The 23,940-nt window shown below is 55.3% G+C and overlaps 1 protein-coding gene across 1 annotated transcript in view; it reads left to right on the top strand.

Moving 5' to 3' along the window:
- Positions 1-23,940, top strand: part of NPAS2 (neuronal PAS domain protein 2) — a 175,232-nt gene that overhangs the window by 119,862 nt on the left and 31,430 nt on the right. Inside the window, exons 6-8 of the mRNA XM_036262766.1 lie at positions 7,241-7,361; positions 9,555-9,668; positions 23,472-23,590. Coding sequence (XP_036118659.1) covers positions 7,241-7,361; positions 9,555-9,668; positions 23,472-23,590 — 354 coding nt within the window. The remainder of the gene's footprint in view (positions 1-7,240; positions 7,362-9,554; positions 9,669-23,471; positions 23,591-23,940) is intronic.

Genomic DNA, 23,940 nt, shown 5'->3' with positions numbered 1-23,940 from the left:
CGTGCGGAAGTGACCCTCGGTCAGCCCCCCCGCTGCGGCGTGCGGAAGTGACCCTCGGTCAGCCGCCGCTGCGTGCAGAAGTGATCCTCGGTCAGCCCCGCTGTGGTGTGCAGAAGTGACCCTCGGTCAGCCGCCGCTGCGCTGGTCTGGCCCCGCTCGCGGGAGTGGCGTGGGCGTTCCCGAGGGGCTGCGATCTCCGAGCGGACGGGCTGGGCACTGACTGAAAGCAGGGAGGTCCGCTCCTCCGTGACCAGGGCGTGGACTCGGAAATAAGTCAGCCCGCCGGCGGGCTCAGTGGGGGAGCGTCAGTCCTGCACCAAGAGTCGCTGGTTCGATTCCGGTCAGGGCACATGCCCAGGCTGTGGGCCCGACCCCCAGTGGGGGCGTGCAGGAGGCGGCCAGTCCATGTTCCTTCTCATCGATTTTTCTCTCTCTAAAATCAATAAATAAAAATAGAAAATAAGTCAGGAATTCTGATTTGAAATTATGAGGCAATTTAGGAACCTTTGTAAATTTAATCCTGGAAGGGTCAGAAGTGACCCCAACTAACTTGTCAGTGCTCAGTGTCTGCGAGACCCGCAGCTGGAGACACGGTCAGCCCTCGGGCCCCTGGCGGAGGGGAGCCTAGGCTGGACGGCCCACGTTTAACTTCTGTTTGCTTCTGGCTCACACCATCTGGTTCTCGCCACAGCTGGATTTCCTTTCTCCTTTTTTGTTTACATTCCTTTGCTAGTGGGTGGACCCGGGCAATTAAAGATGAAAACTTCCCTAGTGCTAATCAGCGTGTAGCTGGTGGAGCAGGTGAGCTGGTCCAGAACTAATTCTGTCCTTACCTCCACTTTGCAGGGAGCAAGCCGGATGCAGCCCAGTTAGGAGGGACAGGGCAGGGCGTAAACAGGCTGGCTGACTGCAGAGCACAAGCTCCTCATCTCCCGCCCTGGTGTCTTTCTGATGCCAAGGATTAGGGTTGCCTGCTCAACTGAGACTTATCTATTACTCAGCATGAGCTCAGGACACCCAGGACATGTCCACTGACGATCAGTGATTCAAAAGGCCCATGTGAGATTATTTTCCTTTAAGAGTTTGCAGTTCTGCAGAGAGAGTTCGCCTGCTACCCCACTGGAGACTAGTGGAGAGCCAGCTCACACTGCAGCGCACTGGGCAAGGTGCCGTGTGTGTGCAGATATGCACACCAGTCACAACAGGCTGGCACAGAGTGAGGGTGTCACAACTGCTCTCCTTATCCTTACTGGTCTGTACAATGACCCTAGGAAGTAGATACTCACCCCACTTCGCAGATGAGGAAACTGAGGCACAGGTCCAACAGCCAGCAGCTACTGGGGCTGGGATTTGAACTCTGGCGTTTTGACTCTAGAACTTTGTGTGCTAACCACCACTCAGAACTCTGCACAAAACGGAGGGAAGCTGAATGCCCTCGGGGGAGGTGGGTGGTCAGGAGGAGAAGGAATGAGGGATCAAAGGCAGCCGTCGTCCTGATGGCTGAGTTGGCCACTGAGGGGAGGCAGGGCCCCATAGCAACGCGCCCTGTGGGTATCACAGGCTGGCATGCCAGAGGTAGGGTTCCACTGCCCTCCTGTGGCCTGGGATTAGAGGCCATCAGTGATGGGGGTGGAGCTGGGTCAAGACCAAAAGGAATTTCTTTTTTTGTTTTGAGACTGTCAGACATAAAGTCTGTTTTCTTCCTCCCATTAGAAACTCAGACATAGCACAAGGTCACATGATAGATTTCCTAACAAAATATTCTAGAACTTTCTTTTCCAATGTGGTAGAAAAAAAGAAAATAGCTCAAAGCAGAAAATGATTTTAAGATGAAGTGAGCGGTTTCCGTGGTGACACCAGCACTTTGGGACCTAGAGTGAGCAGGGTGTCAGGGAGGGCGCGCGGAGCCAGCGCTGCGGGGACCCCGAGGGCTGAAGGAGCTCCGGTGTGCAGACCTGGGGTCACGGGAGGAGCCCGTGCCTCGGACAGTGCTGGGAAGGAGCGGTGCTGCGGCCAGACAGGCCCAGAGTGGTCATCCTCTTGGACTTCTGTTTCTTTTTTTATTTACTTCCCAGTGTGCTTTTCTGGTTTGTCAGAGGAGGTGGGCCTGGTGAGCTGGAGCAGGCTGAGCCCTCAGTGGAAACGCCGTGGTCAGCACTGAGGCTGAGCGCAAAGCCGGGCTCCCTGTCCCCGCGGCCTGAGCCCCTCAGTGGGCTGCAGTGACGGGAGCAATTGCACACTGCTTGGCAGGACTGGGAAGTGCCGAAGAAGTGAGAAATGTGGGCCTGCATAACACAGCTTCCCCCAAAAAAGTAATCTAAGGTACGGGTGACTATAAAGCTGGAGAAATCTACAGAACACTGCCCTGTGCTGCTGGCTTCCAAGGGGCAGCCCCCCAAGGCTGCGAGTCGGGGGAGCGGCTGCTCCTGTGGCAGGCCACTGCGGGCGGGGAGGCCGCACAAAAGGAGGGACCGAGCCCTGTTACCATGAGATACAGCAGCAAGGCCAAGGCCATGAACACTCCGCAAACGTGCCTTTGCCTTCCCTCCCCTACCTGCCCCACCTGCTGGAGACCGTCTGCTCCAGGTCACTTCCTCAGGGGCGGCTCCAGGTGGGGCAGGGTTGGGGGGGACAGCTCAGCCTAGAAGGGTCCTTGACAGGTAAGATAGTTTATTTTTTCATTTTTACATATCACACATACAGAAGTATGTAGAAAACATACACTCCGTTTTTAAGTTAATGGTAAATGAGCGATAACACACATCCAGCGCCCACTGAGGTCTGAATGAACTGGTGGCCAGGACCATCCGCACTGCTGGCTCCTTCCCTGTCACCCCTCCCCCTGCAGATGCCATCGTCCTGACATTGCGAGCACTGTGTCCTGTTGTCCCTTGCAATCACTCTTCCCATGTGCTCAGCAACAGTCCTCCGTGCAGGCCACAGGGACAGCTGCACCCCACAGCAGACAGCGGCGAGATAGGGCGCAAGGGCGTGAGCTGCACCCCTGACAGCAGACAGCGGCGAGATGGGGCGCGGGCTGCACCCCTGACAGCAGACAGCGGCGAGATGGGGCGCAGGGGTGCGGGCTGCACCCCTGACGGCAGACAGCGGTGAGATGGGGTGCGGGGGCGCGGGCTGCACCCCTGACGGCAGACAGCGGCGAGATGGGGCGCGGGGGCGCGGGCTGCACCCCTGACGGCAGACAGCGGGGCTGTGGGAACAGGCTGTGTAGTGTCAAGAGGGAGGTGCCCTGGTCCCCACAGGACTAGAGTGGCCTGTTGGAGTAGTTCTGCAGGCTAGAGGGCACTAACCCTCCACTCAGGAATAAGCAAGAACCACACTCGGTCACTTGGAAGAGGGTCGCTCAGTGAGGGGCTGTCCCGGGAAGGACTGGAGAGGTGAGCTTCCGCTCGCGTCAGCCAAGGCCCCCTATTTGCCAGATGACACGGCAGTGGGTAACACTGAGCCTTAGACCTTACACCACAGGTACATGTGTCCCTTTGTGGCTTTCTGTTCCCCCTCTTTAGATTCTTTTAATGAACACAGATTCTTGATAGTTGGTACTTTTCATATCTTAATTAATTCTTCACTACCCCAAAGTCAAAGCTATTCTCTATATGATTTTCCGAAAGCTTTACTGTTTGGCCATCAGTTTGACCCTGAATCTAAACACAAAGAAAGTATATCAAATACACCCCACCTTCCGCTCCTGGAGGGAGACCAAGCCCTCAGCCCTTGCTGTCTTCTCCCTGTGAGGCTGCTCAGCACCGCCCTCTGACTGCGGGCAACACAGGCCTCCGGCCGCAGCTGCTGGCACCCCTTGGGGACGGTCCTGCCGGGGTTCACCCAGCCACTCCCAGCTCCGCCAGCACTGCGGGCACAGGCTCACGCGGTCCTGCTGGGTGCAGAGGAGCTGGCTGTGGGGTCACAGGAGAAAGGACTCTGCTTCCTGTCTCCTCAGCTCTTTCGGATGGTCCCCAGGATCTCGGGGAGCCTCAAGAGAAAGCATGGGAGATGTACAATTTGGAATTTAGGAGAAGCATTTTGAGCAAAACTCAGAAAAGCAACGATTGTTGCTCAAGCAGCACAGACATAGCAAGTGGGATAGAGACCCTCCCTCCTCCAACAGGGAGAGTCTGTTCCCCAGGACGCATGCGGCGGTGACGGTGGCCCGGCCCGGCCCCAGGCTGCTGCTCTTGGAGAAGCAGAGCTCAGCTCCTTCAAGGGGCAGTTCGAGTGCAGATATGATTGACTCTCCTGTAAACACTGGAGTTCACATTTTTAAATTATCGTTGTGTGTTGGTCCCAGCACATGGAAATGGCATAAGCGTAACCTAACGGCAGACACATCCATGCATGGACTCCCCCAGCTGCCCCAGCCTGCGCCCCTCCACTCGGTGTCCCTTCGTTCTGTGTGCAACCGGTAGCCTGGGGCCCGTGGCCCTCCGGCCTGTCAGAGAGCTCACCACCCCGCCGTACCCTCTCAGGGGAGGTGGGGTTCCGACTGACTGGCTCTTGAAGAGAAGACCCTGGGCTGACCTCGTTACCATTTTCAAGTATCTGAAAGTCTTTAAGAAGAAAGATGACTGTCATCTGTGAGCATGAGTCATCTTCTGAAAAACTAAAGGAATGGGCTTAAAATAAAATCAAGAGCATCAGAAGAACTTGGAGGAAGCCAGAGTGAGATGATAGTGATGCTGGAGGGGGCTCGGCAGTCTTTGTCCCAGAGATGAGAACGGGAGCATCCAGCTATGAGCCCAGGGGCCTCTGGGGTCCCCCTCACCCCCCGTCCTCCATCAGCCACCAAGTGGTGCCACCTGCCTCGCACCCCTCACACACTGGCTGCAGGAGGGGACTTGCCTGCGTTGTTGTGTGTTTCCCCAGCGCCCAAAGCAGTGGCCTCTCCCTCTCCACCCCTCCCCGTGCCTTTGCAGAGTGACTGTCCGAGCCTGGCTCCTGTGGGCCTTCCTCCTCAGCCTGCTGGAGGGTCTCTGCACTGTGAGCGCAGTCCTGCACGCCCTTCCTGCAGGACCCTCAGAACCCTCTGCTCAGGATTGTCCCCTCACTTCTATGAGGCCACTGTGCTCTGGCCCTGCTTCCCTGTGCAGCCCCCCCACCCCACCCCTGCCACCGCCCCCTGCAGTGCTGTGCAGCGCCCCCCCACCGCGCCCCTGCAGTGCTGGGCAGCGCCCCCCCACCACGCCCCTGCAGTGCTGTGCAGGCCCCCCACCTCCACGCATCTGTGCCTGCTGTGCCCCCCCAGACCACCCTGCTGCCTGCACACAGTCTTGTCCCCCAGATCCGCTCGAGGCCTTTGCCCTGTGGGAGTTGTCCCGGGAGACTCCTGCCCAGCATGCGGTGCTCTCTGGCCACCTGTCTGCACTCTGCCCCTGTGCTGTCAGCACGTCAGCACGTTTCTCTGCAGCCAAGCACCACTCGATGACAGCATGGGGGTGACAGAGGCAGACAGCCCCGGCCCTCCAGAAGCTCCCTCTGGAGGGAAGCGGGTACAGTGCGCATGTCAACACATGAGTGAGCAGAACAACTTCGAGTCCTTCCACAAGCGGGCAGCGGCCTGCAGCCAGGCCTGCATTTACTGGGTGTTTGCCCTGTGCCCTGTCAGCAGCGTGCAGAGGGCTGAGCCAGCCTTCAGCCCACGCTCTTGGCTCTCACCCACGTGGCCACGATGAGGGCTGGTCCCTCGTAGGCCTTCCTGTCCAGGCAAAGACGAGCTGACCACTACAGGCTGGCCTAGCAGAGGGGCGCAAAGCCAGAGAAGCCAGGGTGAGGGTGCCATTCTGCACAAGGGGCTGTCAGAGGATGTGACTTCGAAGCAGGGACCTGCAGGACACATAGAGAGGGTGCCGCTGGGAGAAGACCCAGACAGGAGCAGGGCTGACAAATGAGAGAGGAAGCTGTGCCTGGAGAAGTGCGGGAGCAGAGCAGGCAGACGGCCGGGGTGGGGCCCAGCGTGAGCCCCGATGGCCGTGCTTCATCCCAGGAGCGATCGGGAGCCCACAGATGGTTTGAAGCAACTTGGTGACTTGGTCTGCTCCAGACCTTTGGGAGAACAAGTCAGACAGGGACAGGAATGGGAGTGGATAGGCCAGCTTGGCCAGTCCTTTCCAAAGACAAGAGATGCTGGTGGTCCAGACGGGCATAGAGGCCTTAGACATGGAGAAGTGAGTGGATCTGAGAAAACTTGAGGGAAGAAAATCTCATAGGACTGGGATGTTCTCTGGATGTGAAGATGACGACGGGAGGGGAGAAGCCAAGGATGCCGCTTGGGTGTCTGGTCTGGCAAGTGACTGGTTGGCAGTAGCACATATGGGGCCGAAGAACACGAGAGGAGAAGGTGTGGGTACAGAACAATGATGTTGGGGATCTGTGTGAATCTTCAGTCCCCGGGGGCTCTGAGTGGCAATTGGCAGGCCAAGCCAGGGCACACACAAGAGATGCCCAGGTGTACACATTTCCTAGTGTGTACAGGTCGTGTTTGAGGCTGCAAGAGAGGGCAGTGTACTGAGGGAGCCCAGAGAGATATGCACCTGCCTGTCCTCTCTCCACGGAATTTCACCCACACTTGCCAGTAAGGGAGCCGCTAGCCATGTGTGGCCATTTACTTTTCCAGTCAATTAAAATTAGATACAACTAAATATTGAGCCTCAGTCACACCAGCACATTCCCAGCACCCAGGAGCCATGTTGCTAGTGCCTTCCTCGGTGGCAGCCCACAGCTCTGCTGCACGATGCTCCAGCTCGAGGCTGTCTCTGCTCGTCTCTACAGTGCACAGGCACTCAAACAGGTGCAACTCCTCCAACCAGGACCTCTAAGAAGTAAACAGGCAGCCATCTGCAGGCATAAAGGTCAGAAAAGGAAGCCCATGTGCTCTTCAGAGCCATTCAAATGGCCTTGCTCTGGACCCCACGCTGCCCTGGCCAGAATGCAGGCGTCGGGCGGTGGGCTCCTCAAGCCGGAGAACTGTGCGTGTCGTCTGACTTGACTCTGGCTTCCTGCTGGGCCATGGGCAGTAGCACATGTGCATTTGAGCAGGTAAAACCTTTTAGACTACAATTCAGAATTACAGAGAGAAGGATTAAAGGTCTTCACCGAAAATCAGATCTGGAACTTTTTATTTCTAAAACCAGTTCTGAATGGTAATGAATGTTTAGCTTTTGCTTTTGCTTTGGTTCTCCATCTTTGCTGAGTGTATACCTTTATTCTTTATTTTATTTTTCAGTCAGATGTCATGGATCAAAATTTGTTAAATTTCCTTCCCGAACAAGAACATTCAGAAGTTTATAAGATCCTCTCTTCCCGTGTGCTTGTGACGGACTCCCCCTCCCCAGGATACTTAAAATGTAAGTTTAACTTCAATGGTTTTACCAGATATAAAGGTAAGATTTTTACTTTTGAAAGGAGATTAGGACAAATTAACAAGGGAGGACTAATTTTAAGAATAATTTTCATTATGGGAGGACATATTTGCCAAGGATACATCAGATAAAGGGTTAATATCCAAAATATATAAAGTACTCTCACAACTCAACAAAATCAAGACAGTCCAATCTAAAAATGGGCAGGGGACTTGAATACATCATTCTCCAAAGTGGACATACAAATGGCCAAGAGACATATGAAAAAATACTCAACATCACTAATCATCAGAGAGATGCAAATTAAAACAACAATGAGGTATCACTCACACCTGCCAGAATGGTTGCCATCAATAAATCATCAAACAAGTGTTGGCGAGGGTGTGGAGAAAAGGGGACTCTAGTGCACTGCTGGTGAGAATGTAGACTGGTACAGCCACTATGGAAAACAATATGGTGTTACCTCAAAAAATTAAACATGGCCCAGCCGGTGTGACTCAGTGGTTGAGGATTGACCCATGCACCAAGAAGTCACCAGTTCAATTCCTGGTCAGGGCACATGCCCAGGTTATGGGCCCAATCCCCAATGGGGGCCATGCAGTAGGCGGCCAATCGATGTTCTCTCTCATCGATGTTTCTATCTTTCTGTCCCTCTTCGTTCCTCTCTAAAAATATCAATAAAGAAAAAATAATTATTTTAATTAAGAATGAAACTGCCATTTGACCCAGTGATCCCACTTCTAGGAATATACCCTAAGAAGCCTAAAACACCAATCAAAAAGAGAATATATGTACCTCTATATTCATTGCAGTACTATTTACAATAGCTAAGATCTGGAAACAGCCCAAGTGTCCATCAGTAGATGAGTGGATGAAAAAGCTGTGGTACATGTACACAATGGAGTACTATGCAACTGTAAGAAGATCTCTTACTCTTTGAGATGACATGGAGGGACCTGGAGAGTATTATGCTAAGCGAAATAAGCCAGACAGAAAAAGACAAATACCACATGATCTCACTTTCTTGTGGAATCTAATGAACAAAATAAGCTGATGAACTAAATCAATCCAGAAACATGGAAGTAGGGAACAGACTGACAACTTCAGAGGGAAGAGGGGCCACAGGGGAGGGAAGAGATACACCAAAGAACTGATGTGCATGTGTGCATGACCAGCGGACACAGACAACAGTGTGGGGAAGGCAGGAGGAGGTGGAAGCGGGGAAGAAAGGGGTCGGGGGGGGGGAGGCATCAGTGATACTTTCAACAATACAGATAAATAAAAGTTTTTTAAAAAAAGAATAATTTTTCTTGTGCCTCAGAACATTTCCAAGATTCTCATAAGTAGATTTTAAAGTTTAAAACTAAAACTAGAGTTTGGGATATCTAAGACATTTAACTTGTATGTGGAAAATTGGAAAGCATACAGTTTAAGAATAATTTATTTTGCATGTAATGCAAGAGCTTTCTTCTTTTCACATGAGTCTTTAAGTAATAAACAGTGCAAAAATTAGTTAACAATCTGCTTATTTTGAGGACACTGTAATGCTAGATTTGTATGATACCAAGTAACAAAATAAAACCTGAATAATTAAGTCAAAAATCCAAATTCTTTTCTCCCAAAACTTTGATTGGATTATTTATGTGCATTTTCAGTTTTTATGGAACTTCTAAGTTTTTGTCAAAATTGGCGACCTGGCTAGAAGGCTGGCCTCGGTGCCCAGGGAGCCGTGCCGCTTAGATACGCCGATGGAGATGGGAGCTCCCTGCGCGTTCCCGCCTGCGTCCAATTCCATGAGCAGTCGCCCTGCTGTTCTCTGATTTCACTGCAGAGTAAAGCGGAAAGATGAAATTAAGTAGAGCAGCTGTATATGCGCAGGTTTATTTTAATATACCATCTGAAAGCTACTGGAACTAATCGATGCCGACAACCAACCACAGACATTTGTGAGCAAAGGAACACTAGTTGGGTCCCAGCAGGGAATGTAAAATATCTGTAGCTGTGGGGGGCAAAGCCTGTGGCACAAAGGCCATGAAACCATGTCCGAAGGCCAGCTGTAATGAGGGAAATGCCCTCACCATGTGCAGACCACCCCTGAGAGTCCCGCAGAGATGCGGCTTGTTTCACGTACAGTGTGTAACGCTCGCCTTCTCTCTCTCTTGTTCTTTAACGACCCAGCTGACAACGACGTAGAGTTTTATTGCCATCTTCTCAGAGGCAGCTTGAACCCAAAGGAATTTCCAACTTATGAATACATAAAATTTGTAGGAAATTTCCGCTCCTACAACAATGGTAAGCTTCAATTGTTTGCAATTGTGCCAGTGTCTTTTATCATGCAACTGTGAACAGGGGGACAAAAGAATCCCGAGGTAGGAGGCAGGAGGATCTGTGTTTTTCATGTTTGCATTTGGGTATTCATGTTCCAAAGAGGCATTTTTTTGTGCTTGTAAATGTTGTCTTCCTTTCGAGAGGACGCGGCCACACCTGTTATGCAGTGTGCCGAGCCCACTGAAATCCACATTATTCGTTATGTACTTGCCAGCTGATGGAACAGTTCTACAGTGAGAGACAACTTACAGTTAACAGAGAGCAGGCTCAGCCCACACGGAGCCGAATGGCTCCCTGGCTTGACGACCCCAACCTTGCTGCCCCTTTCCGCAGCTGCTGTGAGCAGGCCTTAATAGCTGGGGTCCACGGGCCTTTCCCTCACTCTGGCCCCTAATGCGCAGTAAGTGGCCAGCAATCTACATTGGGTGAATGGCCAAGCAGGATAAGTCAAGTGGTCAAGTTGTCCTTTCTGAAATTACCCAGGCAAATAATTGTCCAAGTTCTGACTGCTGTAAACCAGATAAACACTCAGTTTACTGCTAACCCCTGCAAATGGGCAGGCAGACCTGATGCCAGCACACAGCCCACGCGGAGCCCCACGCGGAGCCCCAGCGCAAAACAAATAGCTTTGAAAGATCTGGCATTTCAGATAACAGCAGAGATGGGGAAAGTAGAAGGAAGTGTTGATAGAGAATGGTGGAAAGAGAAGAGAGAAGGAAAAAATACCAAGGAAAACATACAGAAAGATGAGCCTTGGATGAGAGGGTGGGTGGGCAAGTGGAGGCACCGGGAGTTGGTGGCAGTGCTGACTCGTGCTGTTTGGTTGCTGCTATTTAAGGCTGGGTCCCCTGGCAAGTTCAGTGGCCTCAGTCAAATCAGTCGGAGAGTCTCCATGCGAACCTGCCACATAACCAGGTTTGCCTTCAGCCTCAGGGGGCCCGCTAAGTAAAATATACATGCTTTGTTTAAAAGGCTGTAGCTAGCCCTGGCCCAATTGGTGCAGTGGCTAGAGCATTGCCCATGGACCAAAGGGTCTCAGGTTCGATTCCGGTCAAGGGCACATACCTGGGTTGCAGGTTGATCCCCGGCCCTGGTTAGGGTCTTGCAGAGGCAACCAGTGTGTCCCTCTCACATCAATGTCTCTCTCTCTCTCTCCTCTTCCCTCCCTTCCAGTCTATCTAAAAATTAATGGAAAAATGTCCCCAGGTGAGGATTAACAAAATAATAAATTAATTAAATCGATAAATAAGTAGCTCAAACTAGATGCTAAAACAGCATGATCCTGTCAACCCGATTTCCAGGCCCAGTGTTCAGGACTTAGGCCTGGATGATGGGCTCTATGGCTAACTTGGGACCTTTTGGGAACCTGCCCATACAGGGCTCAGCGTGTTTGAGTGGTTGGAAGTGATGGAAGGTCCTCTTCCCAAGCGGGCCCCTAAATCTGAGCAAAGCAGATAAAGAAAGCCAAGACCTGACCAGTTAGGCTGCCCCATCGGAAAGGCTCCGCCAAACCTCTGCAGATGAGGGTAGAATGAACCGCAGCCGTCAGTCCACAGCCGTTCGCTGGGACGCCAGGTAAAGAGAGTGACCTGAGAGGCGCCTCAGAGAAAACCCCATGATACCAACCCTGTGCTGTAAGGCGTGGGGTGAGGCAGTATGTGAAGTGCACGTTCTGGGGTGCTGTCTGAGGTTCCAGTACAGGAGGTCTGTGGGGGGGCTGGGATTGTGTGGTGGGACAGAACCTTGGGGCTCTGATGCAAGGGTCCTGGACTTCGAGAAACACTGCCCTGTTGTGATACTAAATGCCATTCCAGAGGGGTTTTCCTGAGACTCCTATGGATCGTGGCATGCCTTACGAACAACTTACCCTTGGATTAAAGTAGGCGGTAGTTTGGAATTTGCTCGTAGCATGTGCTGTGGCCACAATGCCAGGGGCTGGGAGAGCAGTGTGTGCCACACGCAAGGAAGGGAAGGTGCTCTGGCCCCCAGAGCGCCAGGACTGTGAGGTTCACGGGGTGCTGCGCCCACACAGCGGTGCACGCTCTTCATTGAAAGAACAGACCTAGGATTGGCTGGTGAGCAGCAGTGTGTCCTTTGTACGTTTCCATTCCCATGACTCTCATCAAGAGGCTGCTGAGTCATTCTGAGCCTTCCTGTCATTGATCACATTTCGGAGTTTCAAGGAGAGTCAGTCTTCGTGGTGACTACCCAGCATTTTCTATTAACTGACAAGGCTTTTTTTCAGTTCAAGTTGAGACAATGTTTGTTTGCCTGAAAGAATGTGTGAAATTATGTGTGATTTTTTTACTGTTGACTCTATTGCAGGTGTCCCCTATTTTCCCCACCTTTGCCTCCTTCCACCCCATCCCCACCCGCAGGCCCTCCCCATACTGTGGTCTGTGTTTACGGGCTGTGCGTATATGTGGACATGTCCTTCGGCTGATCTCTTCCTGCCTCCTCCACCCCTCCCCTGTGAGATCAGTCTGCCTCCATGAGTCCAGCTCTGGTCTCTGTGGGAAATCATTGCTGCTATAAACACAGCATTCAAAGTGGGAAGTTCCAAAGCAGGAGCGACAGGTGACTCTCCAGGGCCTGGTGACAACCAGAGCTGGCAGGAGCTTTCTTGAGACAAGTCTCCCGATGTCATTGTGGGAAACCTGAAATATAATCTGACGGGGGTTACAATAGACAGGAAGAAGCATCCGGGAGACCAATGAGCAGCTAAGGTGGAGCCCTGTGAATCACCAACCACCATTTTGACCTGTAAAATATGGTTTAACCTAATACAAGAAATAATTCAAATTTGATTTTGTAGGTTTACTTCTAAATAAATATTGAACAATTGTTTACAGTAAATAGCTCATTTTAGAGGGATTTCTTTTGTGCTGTGCTCTGGGTTCAGTCTTTGCCTTGACCATCTCGTTGAACCCTCGTGAGACCGTTAGGAGGCGGTATTGTTTCATTGTCTCATCTTAACAGTAGAGGCAGCGGATGCATAAGAAAGTGAAGTCGGAGCTGCACAGGTGGGGAGGCGGAGACCCACATTCATACCCTTCTAGCCCTGAACTCACGCTTAACCCAGTGCTTTGCTGCCGCCCACACATCTGTGCTGAAATTAAATATCCAGATGCAGAGCACAGGCCTGCCCCCACCTGGCACTGGTCCGGCACGTCCGTATCTGTGTGCATCAGACATCCTGCCCCCATGTACCTGCTGTCCAAGGGTATCCAGGATTGGTTTAAGTTAAAGATGATAAGACACACGACAGGCAATGGCGTCCTGAGGAGGAGGTGACCGCACAGGTCCAGGTGTAACACACGACAGGCAATGGCGTCCTGAGGAGGAGGCGACAGCATAGGTCCAGGTGACACACACGACAGGCGATGGCGTCCGGAGGAGGAGGTGACAGCACAGGTCCAGGTGACAACACACGACAGGCGATGGCACCCGGAGGAGGAGGTGACCGCACAGGTCCAGGTGTAACACACGACAGGCGATGGCGTCCTGAGGAGGAGGTGACCACACAGGTCCAGGTGATAACACACGACAGGCAATGGCACCCGGAGGAGGAGGTGACCGCACAGGTCCAGGTGTAACACATGACAGGCGATGGCGTCCTGAGGAGGAGGCGACAGCATAGGTCCAGGTGACACACACGACAGGCGATGGCGTCCGGAGGAGGAGGTGACAGCACAGGTCCAGGTGACAACACACGACAGGCGATGGCACCCGGAGGAGGAGGTGACCGCACAGGTCCAGGTGTAACACACGACAGGCGATGGCGTCCTGAGGAGGAGGTGACCGCACAGGTCCAGGTGACAACACACGACAGGCGATGGCGTCCTGAGGAGGAGGTGACAGCACAGGTCCAGGTGACAACACACGACAGGCAATGGCGTCCTGAGGAGGAGGTGACCGCACAGGTCCAGGTGATAACACACGACAGGCGATGGCGTCCTGAGGAGGAGGTGACAGCATAGGTCCAGGTGATAACACACGACAGGCGATGGCGTCCTGAGGAGGAGGTGACAGCATAGGTCCAGGTGACAACACACGACAGGCGATGGCGTCCTAAGGAGGAGGCGACAGCATAGGTCCAGGTGTAACACACGACAGGCAATGGCGTCCTGAGGAGGAGGTGACAGCACAGGTCCAGGTGACAACACACGACAGGCGATGGCGTCCGGAGGAGGAGGTGACCGCACAGGTCCAGGTGATAACACACGACAGCCAATGGCGTCCTGAGGAGGAGGTGACAGCACAGGTCCAGGTGACAACACACGACAGGCGATGGCGTCCTGAGGAGGAGGTGACAGCACAGGTCCAGGTGTAACACACGACAGGCGATGGCGTCCGGAGGAGGAGGTGACAGCACAGGTCCAGGTGACAACACACGACAGGCGATGGCGTCCGGAGGAGGAGGTGACCGCACAGGTCCAGGTGTAACACACGACAGGCGATGGCGTCCTGAGGAGGAGGTGACCGCACAGGTCCAGGTGATAACACACGACAGCCGATGGCGTCCGGAGGAGGAGGTGACAGCATAGGTCCAGGTGATAACACACGACAGGCGATGGCGTCCGGAGGAGGAGGTGACAGCACAGGTCCAGGTGACAACACACGACAGGCGATGGCGTCCGGAGGAGGAGGTGACCGCACAGGTCCAGGTGACAACACACGACAGGCGATGGCGTCCGGAGGAGGAGGTGACCGCACAGGTCCAGGTGATAACACACGACAGGCGATGGCACCCGGAGGAGGAGGTGACAGCACAGGTCCAGGTGACAACACACGACAGGTGATGGCGTCCTGAGGAGGAGGTGACAGCACAGGTCCAGGTGACAACACACGACAGGCGATGGCGTCCTGAGGAGGAGGTGACAGCACAGGTCCAGGTGACAACACACGACAGGTGATGGCGTCCTGAGGAGGAGGTGACAGCACAGGTCCAGGTGACAACACACGACAGGCGATGGCGTCCTGAGGAGGAGGTGACAGCACAGGTCCAGGTGACAACACACGACAGGCGATGGCGTCCTGAGGAGGAGGTGACAGCATAGGTCCAGGTGTAACACACGACAGGCGATGGCGTCCTGAGGAGGAGGTGACAGCACAGGTCCAGGTGTAACACACGACAGGCGATGGCGTCCGGAGGAGGAGGTGACAGCATAGGTCCAGGTGACAACACACGACAGGCGATGGCGTCCTGAGGAGGAGGCGACAGCATAGGTCCAGGTGTAACACACGACAGGCGATGGCGTCCTGAGGAGGAGGCGACAGCACAGGTCCAGGTGTAACACACGACAGGCGATGGCGTCCTGAGGAGGAGGCGACAGCACAGGTCCAGGTGTAACACACGACAGGCGATGGCGTCCTGAGGAGGAGGCGACAGCACAGGTCCAGGTGTAACACACGACAGGCGATGGCGTCCTGAGGAGGAGGCGACAGCATAGGTCCAGGTGTAACACACGACAGGCGATGGCGTCCTGAGGAGGAGGCGACAGCACAGGTCCAGGTGTAACACACGACAGGCGATGGCGTCCTGAGGAGGAGGCGACAGCACAGGTCCAGGTGTAACACACGACAGGCGATGGCGTCCTGAGGAGGAGGCGACAGCACAGGTCCAGGTGTAACACACGACAGGCGATGGCGTCCTGAGGAGGAGGTGACAGCACAGGTCCAGGTGACAACACACGACAGGCGATGGCGTCCGGAGGAGGAGGTGACCGCACAGGTCCAGGTGATAACACACGACAGCCAATGGCATCCTGAGGAGGAGGTGACAGCACAGGTCCAGGTGTAACACACGACAGGCGATGGCGTCCGGAGGAGGAGGTGACCGCACAGGTCCAGCTGGCACAGCACCCCACGTAGGGAGGGAGCAGGAGGAAAGGGGGACAGGTCTTCCACTGTGGCTTCCGCGGAGAACAGGCAGGGCAGGTCAGCAGGCTCAGGGTTGGCACAGGGCTCTGTGCTGTTCGGGCTGCCCCTGGTTGTGTGTCCTGACCCTGGAGTGATGAGGGCAAAGGGGTGGCACCCCCAAGTGTGAGAAGCAGACAGTGCAGGTGGTGGGAGTGGGCTCTGCTTCGGTTGGTTCCATGTGAAAGGAACACGAATTGGCCAGCCCAGAGGGGAGCAGTCAGTCCCTCCAGGCTCAGCAAGGCCACAGATGCCCAAGCACCACAGACAGAAACTGGAAAACGTGGCTGTGACACAGCCACCCACGTAACTGCCCCGAGTTCCCGGGCGCAGTGCAGGTTCAAAACAATATGTAAAGTGTAGAAGAAAGATGACCATGAGCATCAGTTTTATTTTGATAGAATTCCTGCTCACACCTCAAAGAACTGTTAGGGAACCCTAATTTGGTCATTATCACGGGAAATCTTTTGTTTCTGTAGACTTGTTTGTTTATGGAGGGCTGCCTGGTGCATTCTTACACGATCCTGGCAAGGAGGTACACGCCTCTCCTTCTTAGAGATGATGCAGTGGTGAGCACAGCACTGTCACCCTATCTGTGCACTCACTGCACCCTTCTGGGTCCACACGGGGCGTGCCTGGCACATGAGTAATCACTCAACAAAAACAGCTTGGCCCAGTCCTGGCCGGTTTGGCTCAGTGGTTAGAGCGTCGGCCTGCAGTCCAGAGACACCCGGGTTCAGTTCCCGCTGAGGGCACGTACCTCGGTTGCAGTTTGTCCCCGGCCCTGGTTGGGTCGTGTGGGTGGCAGCCACTCGATGTGTCCCTTTCATGTCAATGTCTCTCTCTCTCTCTCTCTCTCCCCCACCCCACTCTGTCTGAACAAAAAATGAAAAAATGCCCTCAGGTAGGAAAAAAGAAACAGCTTGGCCTAGCCAGAGGCTTGGAGAACTTGGCCCTGGACACACAGGCACTGGGGGCAGATCCAGGATTCAGACAAGAACTTCCGACTCGGGGAACCGTGCTCCTCCCCAGGAGCAGAGCAGAGCTGCCTGGCCCGGGGACTGGACGCAGCGCAGCTTCTGGGAGTGCCCACCACTTCCTCAAACGCAAAGTGCAGAGTAGAAACACATGTTAAGTGCTGGGAAAACGGGTCTGACCCGCTTCTGGTGCCGCATGAATGGTCTACACTGAAGGTCTGCTGAGCAGCAGGTGTACTCAGGAAGGTTCACCCTTGGCCTTCATTCACTCCCTGCTCTGTGCTCCGGCCCCCTCTGGTGCTCCCAGATGTCCTTACCCGTCCCCTCACTCAGGGAGGCCCCTGCAAGACTGCTCTCGACACCCTCTCTTCCCAGCCAAGAGCTCGTTCAATCAACTGAGTTGGTCCAAGGCCAGTCGAGGCCCTGGCTGCTACCAAGATCCACATTTGTCAGAATTCTCAGACCTTGAACCTAAGGGCCCAGAATGAAATGTAGAGGCTTCAGGGTAGAGAAGAGAAGGCAAGACTGAGCCAGAGAAGGTGTTTGGTGACCCCTCAGTCACAAGATGAAGACCCGGGTAACCGCTCAGGACCTGACCGCCGCGGCCCAGTGTGGGCAGGCCCACTCAGGACCTGGCCGCCGCTGCCCAGTGTGGGCAGGCCCACTCAGGACCTGGCCGCCGCTGCCCAGTGTGGGCAGGCCCACTCAGGACCTGGCCGCCGCGGCCCAGTGTGGGCAGGCCCACTCAGGACCTGGCCGCCGCTGCCCAGTGTGCGCAGGCCCACTCAGGACCTGGCCGCCGCTGCCCAGTGTGCGCAGGCCCACTCAGGACCTGGCCGCCACGGCCCAGTGTGGGCAGGCCCACTCAGGACCTGGCCGCCGCGGCCCAGTGTGGGCAGGCCCACTCAGGACCTGGCCGCCGCTGCCCAGTGTGGGCAGGCCCACTCAGGACCTGACCGCCGCGGCCCAGTGTGGGCAGGCCCACTCAGGACCTGGCCGCCGCGGCCCAGTGTGGGCAGGCCCACTCAGGACCTGGCCGCCGCTGCCCAGTGTGGGCAGGCCCACTCAGGACCTGGCCGCCGCTGCCCAGTGTGGGCAGGCCCACTCAGGACCTGGCCGCCGCAGCCCAGTGTGGGCAGGCCCACTCAGGACCTGGCCGCCGCGGCCCAGTGTGCGCAGGCCCACTCAGGACCTGGCCGCCGCGGCCCAGTGTGGGCAGGCCCACTCAGGACCTGGCCGCCGCGGCCCAGTGTGCGCAGGCCCACTCAGGACCTGGCCGCCGCTGCCCAGTGTGCGCAGGCCCACTCAGGACCTGGCCGCCGCGGCCCAGTGTGGGCAGGCCCACTCAGGAGTCTGGGGTAGGAGACAGACACAAGCACCTTTGTTGACAAGATTAGCCTTCCTAATTGCACAAGTCCAGATTCACTGCCGGCCACGCCGCTTGCCGCTGCAGCTTCCGATGCCCTTGCCGTCCATTCTGCACGGACACGGTAGCCATTGCCCAGACCTTTGAGCAAAACGGAATTTTTCCTGGCGCCATGGCCACTTCTTAGGATTTCATCATCTACCACGGGTGCTGGGGGGAGACAAGACTTCACACCTTTAACCTAGGTTTTTAATGAATGTGGGGAAATGTGTGTCAGCAGATGGCACAAGATGGCTTTCTCAGGACCGCGTCTTTGCAGCACAGGTGTCAGGCGGCCTGGGAGAAGCATGAAGGGGCGGCTGGAAGGGGGACCCCGGCCTACTCTGCGGGCGCCCTTGGCCTGACCGCACTGCTCCGGAGCAGAGGGAAAACGACGGCCTTCTTCGGGGCTGCTTGTCACAGAACAGATTCTCGATGCTTTGGAACAAGCACACAATTCCATCTTTTTACTTCTCCAGTTAAACAAGGGGGAGCCCCTGGAACGTTCCCCGGCCACACCCTGGAGGAAGAAGGCTGCCCTCTGTCTGCTCCCGCCCTGCCCGCCCTGGGTTTCAGCGTGTGTCTGACTGAAATCCAGAGCAGTGTTTCGAAAGTTGCTGGTGTGGTTCCAAATGGATCACCCTCAGCAAACATTCCACTCTGGGCTTTCCGGAAACCACACAGCAGAGCCGACGCGCCTGCCCTCGGCTCCCCTCCCGCCAGCCTGGCGGAGCAGGCCCGGCCTGCAGCGCGTGGCCCCCCATGCTCCGCGGATTTCTGCAGCTCCCCTCATTTTCTGGCTTTGGGGGTCTGGTTTTGTTTTGGTCTCTTTCCTAATCTGGTTTGAGTGAGGGGCCTCAGTGAAGGGAACATTGCAAACTGCAGGCTGGCCAGGCCTCACCGGAAGAGGAGCTGGGAGTCCAGCTCCGCAGGCCAGTGCCCTCTGATCACCGTCCCAGGCCCCAGGAGTCAGAGTATCCCCGCCCCCGACAGGGGCGTGCCATGTCCTCCAGCGGTGGGCACTGCCGGGTTAGATTGCAGAGGAATTAAGATCGGAATAAAGAACAAATTGTTACCCAAGAGTGTTGTCCTGCCTGAGCATCTACGGTCTGTTGAAATGGAACAGAGAGGAACGTTCATCCATTTGTCAACTGTCTTCATGTGCGTCTCAGCCTGGGAGCGGGTCCTTGGGGGTGGACTCCGGGACTGGTGATAACAGCGGTCACGAGACGTCCACTGGTGCTCGGGGGACAGTGGCCTGCCGGAAGCTCAGTCTCCTGAGCACACCAGTAACTTGGCCCTGTCCACACCCCGTCTGGTGGATAGCTGGTCAATGCCTTACAGTCTCCTGGCCCTTAAACTACTCATTTTCATAAATGAATGCCAGGGGAGAGAAGAAATTCAAGACATTTTCCCATTAGAGTACATTTTTCAATCTGGCAAATCGCAAACCCCCCCCCCCCCCAGCTTTCTGGTGTGGCTCTCGGCCCCTCCCCCGCGTCATTCTTCCATGGGCCAGATTGCAGCGGTGCAAAGGGAACACACGTGGGCGGGGCCTCGGGCAGCTGCCCTCTGCCTGGTCCTTCGGGACGGGAGGCCCCCGGGAGGCACGCTGGGCAGAGGAAGAAGGGAGCCTGGGGCTCTGCTTTGTGAGCGGGAGGCGATGTCTCACAAGTGTGCAGAGGTTCTCTTCCCTCAACATCCCACCACTCTTGGGCAGTCACAAGTGAGGTTTAGGAACTTGATTCTTCCTTCAGCAAACCTCTTCACTGATGGTCTCATGGCTTCTCAGACACCATCTGCTTTGTTCTTCATTCGCTCCAAAAAGTGCTGAGCACGCTGTGGGTCCTGTGGACGGACTGCCGGTGTGTCCCTGCAGCTGCGGGAGGTCAGCCCTGTTCACAGGCCTGAGTGTGGACCGGCTGAGCGGAAGGGCGTCGGCACATCTTTCTCCTTTGCTTCTACTCCTCGCTGTTGGCCAAGGTCCACTGTCACCATCCCTACTCCTCTCTCTGTCCTACCCCTGTGGAAACAAGTCCACACACCTCCCGAGCTCTCGCTGCCCCTACAGGCCTCCTCATGTCCTTGTTGCGACCGGTGTGGGGCCTACCTGTGTCATCGGACAGAATTGGAAGCTAAAAGGCCCTAGGCACCAAGCAAGTCAAGTCGTGATTCTCTGGACAGCCTTGGACTATCTTATTTTTGGAATCCTAAGAATGCCAGTTTAAAACCAATTTCTTTCAGGGTCTCTGATATTAGAGAACTGTGCTAAAAGGTTCAGGAGCAAAGAGGGCCCTTGGTGACTCCATGGACCCTTTTAATAGGAGCCCAAAACCAGAGCCCATCCTGCACATCTCCGAGCGTGGGGTCCACGGTGGGCAGGTCCCCGCGCGCCACGGTGGCGGAGGCCGGGCTGGTCTGCAGGTGTTGCCCAGGCGCCTTGCTGACAGGTGTCTGTGCATCGGCAGGGCAGGGAGCTGACAAGCCAGCACCACCAGCACAGGCTGGACGGTGACAGGAGATCACCCTGGGGTCTCGAGGTCTGTGCGTGAGATGCTGACGAGGATCAGAAGGTCTCTTCCCGGTCGGGCCTCGAGCTGTGTCTTGGACGTGAGAGGCGTCTCGGTCCGGAGCCGTCCCGGAAGCACTGTGACTGCTGTGTGCTCAGATGCCTGCTCGGAGCTGGAGACAGAGAAGTAGACCCAGGTTCTGCCTCAGGGAAGCCTGTTGCTTTCTCTTTGGGCAAGAGTGTGATCCATTTTAAGGAAGATGACTTGGAGGGAGGGGGGAATGTAGCAAGAAGCAATCACTTTCATCTATATCATGAGTGAGTGTGTGTGTGTGGCAGGAGGAAGCACTCTGGGAGGGTCAGAGATTTCATAGAGCCCTGGAATTGAGTGGGTTGTCCTTCTGAGAGGCTCAGAAAGCCAGCTGTAATTAGATATATATTTCTATTGCTTCAATTGAAATAACTAATTAAACTTTTAATTAATGTTGCTAAATGACCTGGGGATAAGACATGCCTGAGCAGTCTTTCTAAGAACGAAGCGTTACTGTGGCGTCCCAGAGCACGTGCGAAGACACCCTGAGAGGCACTGCGGACGCAGCCAGCCAGCTGTTCACAGGAGCTGCTCCCCGCTTCTCCCCAAGGCTTCCCCGTGGCCTGTGCTGTAACTTTGATCCTTGATTCACTGTCACCTTTGATCGAACCCTCGGCTGCTCAGGCTTTGAGGGAAAGGCTTATCTGGAAGAGGCATTTGCTGCGTTCTGGGCCCCTCTATGAAATAGCGAGCTCATCGGTGCCGGCTGCAAGCAATAATAGAACTTCCCTTGGGAGGTGCGTTCTCATCCTTAAAGCTTTGGAAGGTTAAAGGGGCTGATAAGACTGTGTTGGGAGGCAGCCAGGCCAACAGGAAGCTCTGTGGAACATCCATTCAGTGGCCATGATCCGCATCCACGCCCCTTCGAGTCTGGGGCTCCGCACCCCCTGCCCCTCTCTTCATCACAGCGCGTCACCGAGGACGGCGCCTGCTGAGGGGCGCAGGCGTTCACCCCGAAAGGACGTCTCAAACAAGGCGCATGGCTTGGAGACAGACTCGCGTCCTCTTTAGCTCCGGGAAGTCCTTAGAGGTGTGTGTGGCAGCTCCTGGTGTTCTGAGAGAGTGGGGAGCGTGTCCTGTCTACTGGTGTCTCGGATTCCAGCAGAGCGGGTGTTTCACATCTGGGGACTTCCTTCACATCTGGCAATCCTTCCCTTGCCGAATCGTTTCCTGTTCCCTCCATAAGTGCGGGGCTCCCTCTGCGCAGGGCCCGCGGGGTCTCAGCTGCTGCAGCGGCAGGCTCCCCGCGGCCAGTCTTTCTGCTCCACCTGCTTCACAGCTGTGTCTGGAAACACCCGTGACGCGGACGCAGTCAGGGGATGTTTGGTAGAAGAAACTCGTTCATATCTGTAGATAAAACACATTACTGAATGACTTAGAAACCTATAAACACATAAAATAAATTATTGGAAAGCTAAAATCCAAAGGAAGTTGTACAGATATCATCTTAGAGTACATTTCGTTTTCTGATGTTTATATATTCTCAAACTGTAAAATATAACTTTTAATCTACAAGTTCAGAAATGTACAGGATATAATCAATGACATTTTTTTTTAAGTTTTTATTGATTTTTTTCAGAGAGAGAGAGAGAAACATCGATGTGAAACATCTATCGGCGGCCTCCTACACACCCCCTGCTGGGGATGGAGCCCAAACTCCGGGCCTGTGCCCTGACGGGAATCGAACCTGGACCTCTCAGTCCATGGGACGTCGCTCAGTCCGTCACGGAGCCACACCAGCCAGGCTAACTACATCTTCAAAGGGAAGAGTCCTCATAGATGATCTAGGACAGTAACCCTCAACCCTGGGGGCACATTGGTAAATCTGGGGAGCTTTTCCCTCACTTTCTGACAGCTGCTCGGGTGGGGTCTGGGCAGCCCTGTCGTAGACCCCAGGGAACCAGTGACAATTTTTGTGCTCGGTAAACTGACTTTTCTCATATTTAACAGGGTTCTTTTACCCACCCAGCAAACTCCACCTAGTGGTAGACACGTGCTCTGCGACGGGGGCGAGAGCCCGAAGGAGGGCTGCCTCCGCAGGGAGGCTGCTGCTGGGGCTGAAGGCGCCCCTCCCTGGGCCTGGCCCAGCCTCAGCCGCAGCGGGGGCCCAGACCATGCCCGTTAGAGGCCTGGCCTGCGGGTCATCAGACCCTTCTCCGTTGCTCCTGTGGGAGTGATCTGGGTTGACATATGACCTCTCTGGCACAGTGTCCTCATTTGTCAGACGAGGAGAGCCATGCCTTGTGAGAGCGAGTGCACGGGGTGGTGCCGTGCAGTGCCGCAGGCCTGGCAAGTCGCTGTGGGCGCGACAGCCCTGGAGGTCACCCTGAGCCCTGAGGCCATGTCCTCGGCCGTCCTGGCCAAGCCTGGGCCACAGACTGGCCTTCAGGAGGCATTTCACGGCGAAGCCCTAGAGCGCCAGGTGTGCCAAGCCAGGGCCAGGGGTCATGTGCCAAATCGTGTGCTAGACAGTTATTTCCTGGGTATGTCAGTGTCAGGAACACCAATGAACTGCAGAGGCCACCCTGAAACACTGGCACAGTGAGTGCCCAGGCCCTACCTGTGGAAGGAGGCTGTCTCCCACTTTGCAGAATATTTTTCCCAACACAGCCGTCGAAGCGGCTGCGAGGCGGAACCAGTGAGAGGCAAGCAGTGTGTTGGTGCCTCGATCGCCAGCTCTGCTGGGCCTGGTGCAGCTGCTTGAGCCTGTGCCTCTGGGCCTTCCTGTGCCCTGGGGTGGCAACGGGCCTACGCCCCACATTTCCGTCCGGGAGAAAGGAGTTCATGTGCTCGAGCCCTAAGCGCAGTGCTGGCTCAGTCACCGGCGGCTGCACCCGACGGGCTAACCTGTGTCCTCCCTCCCCAGTGCCTGGCGCCCCCTGTAACGGCTTTGACGGCGCCCTTTCCAGGCCTGGCCAGGGCCCACTGGGGAAGGAGGTCTGCTTCGTGGCTACCGCGCGCCTGCCAACACCACAATTCTTGAAGGCAAGTACCAGGGAAAGGGTCTACCCTGGAGCTGTTACAGTAGAGTCCCATTTACTTATATTTAATTAACTGTCTTCATGGGAAAAAAATTAAGTGACAAGGGCGTTGTCACTGACTGAAAACGTTAAAAGTCTGATTTCTTTGCCTGTGACAGCCAACCCCATGCTCTCCCCTCAGCCGTGTCCTGGCAGCTCTCCGCGTGGGGTGCTCCCCGCGCTCCGTGGCCCCCGCCCCACCGATGGCCCCGCCGGCAGGCAGGGGCTGTGTCAGCGAGGGTCGGTCCAAGTCCTCTCCGCCACTGCTTTACCGCCACGGCAGAAACGTTGAGCTAACTTAGAAATTAAGTGCAG

This window comes from Molossus molossus, unplaced genomic scaffold (genome assembly GCF_014108415.1).
Source record: "Molossus molossus isolate mMolMol1 unplaced genomic scaffold, mMolMol1.p scaffold_m16_p_15, whole genome shotgun sequence".
Taxonomy (NCBI): domain Eukaryota; kingdom Metazoa; phylum Chordata; class Mammalia; order Chiroptera; family Molossidae; genus Molossus; species Molossus molossus.
The sequence above is the reverse complement of the archived record's forward strand: the minus strand, read 5'-3'. Positions and strand labels throughout refer to the sequence as shown.